At 39.4% G+C, this 9,610-nt stretch overlaps 1 protein-coding gene across 1 annotated transcript; it reads right to left on the minus strand.

Annotated features, from left to right (window-relative positions):
* Positions 1-1,493: 1,493 nt before the first annotated feature.
* Positions 1,494-2,265, minus strand: LOC116208824 (probable 2-oxoglutarate-dependent dioxygenase AOP1.2). Its single transcript, XM_031542386.1, has 2 exons — positions 1,998-2,265; positions 1,494-1,848 (listed from the first exon to the last, which is right to left on the minus strand). Exons 1-2 carry the CDS (start codon positions 2,262-2,264, stop codon positions 1,600-1,602), a joined length of 516 nt encoding a protein of 171 aa, XP_031398246.1. The 5' UTR covers position 2,265; the 3' UTR covers positions 1,494-1,599.
* Between the last annotated feature and the right edge of the window lie 7,345 nt (positions 2,266-9,610).

A 9,610-nucleotide genomic window follows, 5' to 3' on the forward strand; every position in this document is an offset into this window, starting at 1 on the left:
TCCGAATAATTAGTACCAAGTATTTAATTTCATACGTTTTGATTGATATTTCCTCATGTCACGTACGTGACTTCTCTCTCTTAGATTTGCTTGAGGTGTTCTGCCCCCTTTCTTTGGGTGCCCTTTGCCGAAGCTCTATTTATAGAGCTAAGTTACTATTTAATACATAGAGCAATAAATGAAGCCTCGACAGCTGTTCTCCAATATTGAAAAATTAATGAGAGAATCAGAAGTTTATAATTGAGTATCACAGCTTATAGATTTAAACTTTTGAGTTCAAAATATACCTAATCATTCGTAGACCATGTGGAAATTTTACAGGAAGGTAAGCAAAATGTTCTTCACGCTTTGCGGCTGCAATTACTGCTTCTAGACGTCGACGCATCATTATTCTTCAAATTAACTGCTGTGGAATCAATTTCTTGCTTGTCCGCAAGAAACATGGGATGTTGCTCCCTGTCATCAGATCTCGTGTGGGGCCTGTGCTGACGTGGCACGTGGAGAGATAGTGGGCCACACTTGTCACATGGGCGCTACGTCAGCATGGCCGTTAGATGTCGACGGAAAAGATAACGCCGGGATAGATTTGAGGTAAAAAGTAAACCATGGGATAAATTTGACAAAAAAAAGCATATGATAGATTTGACAAAACGGACAAACCATGGGCCATTTTAGGTAAATACCCCTTGTGTTTATATATGATTTATTACACAATTGTTTGGATAATATAACAATCTTCAACTTACCACTCGAGAATTAACAATATATATATGCACAATGTTTGATTTAATATTATATGGATATTAATTGTTTTCTTATTTTTAAATAATTATATAAATAAAAATTTTACATATTTATTAAGTCTTGACAAAAATATTACATATAAATTAAATGCAATTCAATTCAAAGATTGGTGGCGAAATGGTAAAGGAGCGAGACTAAAAATACTACCCTAGAGGTTAAGGATTCGAGTTGGGTTCAAGTCACAATATAAAGATATGAGAGAGATAATAATCAAATATAATTACCAAATTTATTTTGAAAAAATTTTATAGAGACAATTGCAATTGTTGAAAATAATAAATTTAGTAACAAAATTTGTTGTTATATCTCATCTTGGAGAAAAATTTAATTGATACTAAAAATATGAATTAGCGACTTTTATTAATTGTTGCTAATTTGCCTCTATAAATCTAAATGGGGCAATTTACTCTTGCGTCTCTAATACCTTTAAAGGTAAATAAATGACTTTTAGAAGCAAATATCATTGCTTTTAAAAGAAAATTTTCTTGTAGTACATATAGATAAATAGTAGATATTTGTTCCTTAATATGTCATTATTGAGTACACAATCAAGCTTCCTTGTCAACGTTGCAGGCAAAGAGTACATCTACGAATTCACCCAAAAAAAAGGAAAAAGAGTACATCCATGAGATGAGAGGTATTAGGGGAAGATCTTCCCATAATAAGAGGGCTTCCATCTGAGCAAAGTAGATGGCAAAGTGGATTTATTTTTTATAAGAAGGACTAAACAAGAAAGAAAGAAAGACTCCCTCGAACTTATTCTCGACTAAACCATAACGTGGATCGAGCCGGGTCCTAAACCCCCCAATAAGTCTTGATGAGGCTCTGGGCTTTAACTCGGTTGTCGCTGGAATCACGGTAGCAGAGAAAATCGACGTGATCAAATGGCTTAAATTGCTGCGGGCGCTCTTCATCGATGAGCTCATCCGGTGTTTTTATCATCCCCTTCTGATATGAGAACACCCCGAGCGAGTATCTGACTTCATTCTCCTCCCTCACTGCGACTCTATGGTAGCAAGCCTTGATCCTCCCATTGCTCCATGCCTACATGTCCATTACGACACAAACATAATAAGTACTATATTTATTATGATCAACTTCACAAAAGTTAATTTTCTTTCCTCGTTTTATTCATTGAATCAGCTGACATCGGACCGGGACAGATAAAGAGAGAAAGGGGTCATACGACTCACTACAAATGCATCACCAGCCATGATCATGAAGGAAGAAGGAGAAGGCTCGAAGGTGAACCACTCTCCATCTTTAGTCATCACCTCAAGTCCCCTCACGTTGTTCTGGTGCAAGAACGATATAAAGCTTTTGTCCGTGTGCGCGATCGGGTTTATGTTTGACTTGACATCGTGAGGTTTCTTGTACTTCAAGAAGCGGAGGAGTAATGTGGCAGCATCCGCGTAAGACTTGTAGCATTTCTGGCCGTAGCTGTCAAACACCATCCTCATCACCATTGCCTCCAGCCTCTCGATAAACTCCGTGTATGAATGGTCAGCTTTGCTGTGGCATTCAAGACAATTACTTTTAAATTAGCTATGTTGTTGACGCATAAATACATTAATGATACGATTTAAATTATTAACTAATAGACAAAGGTGTTGTAATGTAGTAGCACACACGTCCTCATTGAAAATCAAGAGATTTTGTACGCGATTATTTCTGGTGTTTTTTTTATTTTTCCTTTTCATAGAATAATTCTTTTATAAAGTGCCCCCTTATGTTGGGCATTGCACCCTTAAATGCTTACCAGGAACGATCGTTGCCTGCAGGCCACATGAGATTGGTGAAGTTTTGGCATTCCTCTAGGGTTTCAGCATGGTCGATGTTAAGGGCTTCGACGAGGGGAGTCCTAGGGACCTTAGTTGTCAGCATCCTATTTTGGTACACTGGTTCCAGAGGGACAAAATCGCCATTTCTTGTCATTCATCGGAAGGAAGTATTTTTGACTCACTGCTCGAGCATTCTCAACTTTTGAAAATGGGACATTTTCTTAATTTAAATCCAATTTTACATTTTTCAGAAAAAAAATATATATTCTACGGGACGTGCTTGGATTTCACGGACATCACCTTCAATTTTCAAGATCCTGAACGAAAATCGAGGCCGAAAAATAATTCTTTTCATAATATTGATCCCTGAATTTTTCTGAATACAATGATGGTCTCGGATCAATTTTTGGGTATTTTGTTGAAAAGATAAAAATTTCGGGCCTTACGTGCAGCAATCTTAATTTCTTTCAAAATTCGAGCCGATGCTTGGGATTGATAAGTATTTTTCCATATAATATCGATCATTGAATTTTTCTGAATACAACTTCAGATTATCTTTTGGATATTGGATTTTAAAGATGAAATTTCAGGAATAATCGAACAATTACGATCGACGCGCGTCAGTAGGCTCGATATCGATTTTGTCGAGATTTGATCTTCACTGATGCAAATTGAAATCCTCATAAAGCCTATTATTTTTATGAATTCCTCAATTTCAAAGCTTTCATTTAGAAGATATCGACAGATCCCAAGAAGTTGAATTTCGCCCAAACGACTCCCCGTACGAAAATAATAATAAAAAAAAAGAGTCAGAGGGGTTGGCTCCTTTGACCAACCCTTCCTTTTTCGTTCTTTTCCTTTCCTCCGATGCAGGTCTGCAACCTGCAGCTTCTCCCCTTCTCCTCACGTCTGCAACCTGCAGCAGAAGACTGAACAGACAGAGCCAGACAACAGAGGAAATCACGTCTCCTCACGTTCTTCCTCTCGCTGTCTCTCTCTGCTTCTCTTCCCCTCGGGACATATGGACAGAGGGGCTCCCAGCTCCTCAGACAACTGGCCCGGCTTGCCCTCAGCTCCAACGGGAGCCCCCCAGCTCAGGAACGTGGCTCTTCCTTTCCCTCAACTCACACTCCTTTAACTCTCAGCTCACCAACTTCCCCTTAGCTCACAAAAACCGACTCTCTCAGCTCACTTCAGCTGGATCTTTCCCTTACGGAAAACTCTCAGCTGAGCCGGTCCTTCTCCTTTTCCTCCTTCCAGCTCACGGAAGCTCAGCCCTCACTCCCTCTGATTTTACTCCTTTCAGCTGACTGCATCGTGGCCCGCAGCTCATTTTTCCTCTCAACTCCCAGCTCACGCCTGTTCCCTCATCGATCCTGCCTCTCTTCCAGCTCAGTTGATCCCCCCCAGCTAAACAAACTACCACGCCCTCACTCATTTTGGTCCCCTTCAGCTGATCACTCACTCTCTCTCACGGTTGCCCTCAGGTCCCCACTTCCCGCAGCTCACGTTTTCCCGTCCCAGGTCATCAAGGACTCACTCCCTCTGACCGACTCCCCACAGCTCAACGACTTACCCGTTTCCTCTGTTCCCTCTGAAACTCATACCCTCGGCTCCCTCTCGGTCGATTCCATAGAGCCCTCAGTTCGACTTCAACCCACAGCTCACTCTCTTCCCAATCCCCCTCAGCTCGTTCTCGCTCTCCCCAGCTCCTCACACACGACCCGTCCACTCTTCCCTTCCGTTTTCAGTTTTCAGTTTTCTTGCGGCTTTCACGGTTTTCTTTGTATCTCTCGGTTGTCTCAGGTTTCGGTCGCTGCAGCTCCGTTTCACACCCCGTCTAGGGGTCCTCAGATCGCCTGGAGCCCTCGGACGTAGCCCCCTTGTCCATCCGAGCCAAGCCCGAGTTGCACGGACGGGCGAGCTCTCCTTTCCGGGCATTTTCCGCTCAGTCGGGTCTGTCTTGACCCGACCGGTGCCCGACCCGACTTCCAGATTTTCTTTTCTCCCGAGGCTAGGTATAAATCCTGACTTAGTAGCACGCTTAGGGCCTCAATTTCATATATTAATGTTTATTTAAATGGTGATAACGTGAAATAAACGTTTGTGATTTACTTCAAACTCGGTTTTACGAACTTTCCAGACTGTTTCAGTTCAGTCCCTGCTGCCCTTTTCGTTTTTTTCCGATCAGCCCTAAACTCTCAAATCCGTTTCAATCAAGTCCTGGGCAATTTTCAAAACTTTCAGTTCAGCCATTGAACTTTTCAGGCAATTCAAATCAGTCCAGAGAACCTTTCTAACTGTTTCAGTTCAGTCCCTGCCGCTGTTTTCATTTTTTCGATCAGCCTAAACTTTCAAATCCGTTTCAATCAAGTCCTGGGCCATTTTCAACAATTTCAGCTCAGCCATTGAATTTTTCAGGAGATTCGAATCTGTCCAGAGAACTTTTTTAACTGTTTCAGTTCAGTCCCTGCCGCTGTTTTCATTTTTTCGATCAGCCCTAAACTTTCAAATCTGTTTCAATCAAGTCCTGTGCCATTTTCAGCATTTTCATTTCAGTCACTGAACTTTTCAGGTGATTCAAATCAGTCCAGAAAACTTTTCAATCTGTTTCAGTTCAGTCCCTGTGACTCTTTTCACCTTTTCAGATCAGTCCAGAGAGCTTTTCACCATTTTCAGTTCAGTCCTTGATGTTCTTAACAAATCCAGAATGGTCCCTGGTCGAATTTGACATTTTCAAAGCAATCCCTGACTTTTTGAGCTGTTCCAAATCAGTCCCCAGAGTTTTAGCCGAATTTTCAAATCAGTCCCTGTTCTTTTGAAATTATTCAATTCAGTCCTTGGACAATTTCTTTTAGAAAAAAATATAAAATAATAAGGACTTCCAACCCGTCCCATTTGGATCCTCGACCGACAATACGCATGTTCTCGTTTAATAAGTTCTTGTCTCATTTATTATGCGTACATGAAATGGCAATACGTGTTTGTATGTTTCCCCATTTCCATGAGTCGGCGCCGTTTTATTGATTCCGTTAATATTATGTTTGTGTATGCTTGCATGATTGCATGTGTTTCTCGTGATCATGGCGGCGTCGGCTTTATAAAATATCTGTTATAATTGTGATTGCATGCAACCGTATTTTTTTGTTTGACATTGGTAGGATGATAAATCGTAAGTTAAACGCGTCAGTTTTAAATAATGTGCATGGATTTGTATATCGGCGACTATCTCGGGCCCGCAAAGGTCCAAGAGCGCATCAGCCATCATTTGACCAGGCGTCCTTGGCCTTCGGGGACCCGTCTTGGTCTTCATGTCATAAATCGCTTCATAAACCCGTAGTATCCGAGGCATAGGACAATAATCCCGAAAAGAATTCCACATACGGGGAAGGGACGTATAACTTGGCTAAATGAATCACTTGGTTTTAAGCAAAATGCATGAAATTGAAAAATTACCGGTAATCGCGTCGATAATTTTTTGAATGGGTTTATCTGTTGAATAAAACGTAAAATTGACTAATCATACACTCGGCATAATCAAATGTGAGCAAATAGGCAAAATGGTTAGGCTTTGGGTTTTCAGATGAAAAATATGTTCCTTGCATAATCTGTTAAAGGCGCACTGTCACTATGCATAACAATTTGAAACAGACCTACACATACTTAGTTAGCATTGTTCTGCGTCTGTTCATGTTTTGTTTAGACTAGGAAATTGTTTGCCAAACAATCCCGGTATATAATTGGCTAATCACGTAAACTTGACGCTTAATACACAATTTGTCTATAGTCATATGTTTTTGTCCGTTTTTACCTGTTTTATCGCGGTTCGAGCCCTAGTCCATATAATATGATGCACATGGTCCATAGAATACGATGCACGTGGGGTACAACGTCCCTCACTGTCGATCAAGGGTCCAACGCCCATGCACACCGAGTGCACGCAACCCGAGTGTGGAATTGGGTCTTGCCTCGACTTACTGCTTCGCTCCTAGTAGTGCCTATGTGGAAGATGACTCGGATCGGGTAGGTAAGACGTGGCCAAAAATGACCCGGGAACTCGACTGATCCCATGGCTATCACGAGAGTCAAACGACTCTTCTGTTATCTGTCGGTTCGGTTGGACCCGACCCCCGGCTCTCTGAGCTCGCGTTGCTTTAATTTCGGTTTTGGTCATTCAAAATCACGCGGTTAGTACGAGTGGAATATTTGGCCTAATGCAAACTGACCGGGTCCATGTACTGTATCGCGTATGTATTTTGAGAGCACATTGTAAGGATGTCTTCTGTATTTTCATTCAGTTGTTGTAAGGATTCCGGTCGGTGAGCAGACGGTCTGAGTGTTTCATCGAAGTTACGGTGTCAAAACGGGTGAGGAATGTGTAACTTAATTCACGCGGTAAATGAAATAAAACGGCAAACCCTAAACAAATAGAGTATCGAAAGGACGTGCGGGATATAGGCCCGCACCTAATAGAACCCCCGGGTCTGGAATTTTCTGTTCCGTAAGACCAATGCCTTAGCAACTAGGTGTATCCCGTACTCCTAGGCTCGGGTAACTTGCCGACCCTCAATCTTCGAGTCGTAAAATGACAAGTGGCGACTCCTTCTCACGCGTGTTCGACACGTGTCCCCACGGGAAGGTGAACACTCCCAAGCCGTGCGATAACGCGAGCATGTGGGCCCCGACGAAACGAAATTCGGGTCCTCACATTGGCAATTTATCCGTGGGAGGGTTTGAAGTTGGTGTTCTTGATTTTGATCTCATGGGGAGGTAGAACAGCTCCTCAGTGACACTGAAGATGGGGTCATGGAGGTCGAGAGAGACGTCGTCCTTGTACTCGGCTATGAAGTAGCCATGGTCTTCGAGGCCTTGATGATTGTCTTGGTAGCCTAGAGCCAGGATTCAATCCCCGGTTTCAGGCAATCGTGGGAGAACTCCACCACCGGAATTTTGCTCATCTTCCTTCCTTATATATCTCTCTTTAATAGGAAATCGAAATGCCTGGCTTGAAATGAGAAGGTGTTATGGAAAGATACATAGATACTTAGAGATGATATGTTTGGGGTGAGAGCTCAGCTAGTGGGTGTGAAGAGCAATTTATAGGATGCAGATCATGTACTGCATTAGGTCAGCGCGGCCTATGAGAGAGGATTATTTGAATTTAATTTGGTCAGTGATACGTACCAATAATTAGTGGGTTATTGTCCCCCGTAAACCATCAAAATTTAATTCACCGTGCATCTATCTGTCATAATATATGTATGTATACATGAAGTTATAAATTGTGGGATTCATCCCTGAACATTCCATGACAATGCTCAACTCTTCCTAACGTTGAAAATTGAGGGCAACAGCAACGTTTACTAAAGAATTTCTGCGAAATGGCACGTTCACCAGTCTTTTACATATGATGCTAGCTCTTGGTGATCTCCATTGCTTACGATATTCTGGAACCAACACTAACAATCTATCTGTTATAGGTATTGAAAATAGGCTCTCGGTGTCCTACAATGAGAGGGCTCTCTTTGCGTTTTACGAAAATGTGTCACATAAGCGTTTGGGCAATTTTGGGAAGATCTGATGGAGAGACTTTTTGTTTCCTTGCATTAATATATACTACATATAGATATAAATATAAAATGCTAAATGATAATTTCTATAAACAATAAATTAATTAATATATAATATAAGACAGTATAAACTATAAACTGTATATATGATTTAACTATAATTAAAAAGTAATTTTAAATTTATTTAAAAAATAACAATAGAAACAAAAATGAAGGGTATTTCAGTTATATAATTTCTGGAGGTGTTTTATAACCAAACTAGCCCTTCTACCTCATCTTTAGTTATTATTATTTTTTAATTAAATTTATAGTCCTATTCTTTCTCTCCACTTTCACCACATTTACAAAGCGAGATTATTTTAATTAAACAAGAAAGAGAGAAGGGGAAATGATGAGATCAAGTGTAAAAGAAATACAATCATGTGGAAATGTCGATATTTTCTAATTATTGTCATCTTTGTATTCTCTGGTCTTTTATCAATTATTTAGTAATTAATTAATATTTTTAATATAGCATGAGTACTATCGTAATTTCATTTTAAAGATGAACGCGCTCATATTTTGATTATCATTATGAATAGTATTTTACTACTCTATCATAAAAATATATGTATGACTTTTATTTCTTATATTATATTAAAATCAATTTTTGTTTAACTATCTTCCAGTTAATATTCCAGAGGTGACCCAGGTATTCAAGGTGTTGAGATCAGTTAACTCCAAGGTGTTGAGATCTAAATTTGAACTCCCCAAAAAGTGAATAGTTATTCTTTTAATATTTAGTGAGTAGGATTTCGTAGCTTTTATACATATATTATATGGCATATGAAGTATAGTCAATAATTCAAGAAGATAATTCAATAATGCAAGAATGATATATAATAATGTAACAGTGTAAAAATGACATTACTTTTACATATTAAATATACAATAAGCTTATTCGTATAGTTGAATGTCTTATAATTGATTAAAATTATATTTAATGAAAATAGTTGTTATCTTGTCATGAAGCGCGGGCATCCATTCCCTGGTATGTATATAGATTAGTCCTTTAACCAGCGCGAGTCATATTTCAGTTAATATTTTGTAAGCAATTGATAAGAAAATTTGATAGAGCCAAGCCCAGCAACAATTAGTATGGCAACAATTGAAGAAATAACTTCAGCAACCCTTGAGAAGGCAAATCCAGAATTAATTCTCTTTGTTTTTTCAGCATTCTATCACTTTTTGTTTTATGAAAATAACATTTTATTATTTGCGCAGTTTATTATTATTATTCCTAATAATTCAAGTATAACACATATTTCAACTCTTCTGATTTATTAACTAACCAACATCTTTATACCATTGTAAAGTGAAAATCTTATAGTTTGATAGCTCGATAGCAATTTTGAGTCCACATGATTAACCCGATCCACCAATATTAGACAATTTTGTTGTCATGTCAAAAAAAAA

The sequence above is a fragment of the Punica granatum genome, chromosome 5 (genome assembly GCF_007655135.1).
Source record: "Punica granatum isolate Tunisia-2019 chromosome 5, ASM765513v2, whole genome shotgun sequence".
Taxonomy (NCBI): domain Eukaryota; kingdom Viridiplantae; phylum Streptophyta; class Magnoliopsida; order Myrtales; family Lythraceae; genus Punica; species Punica granatum.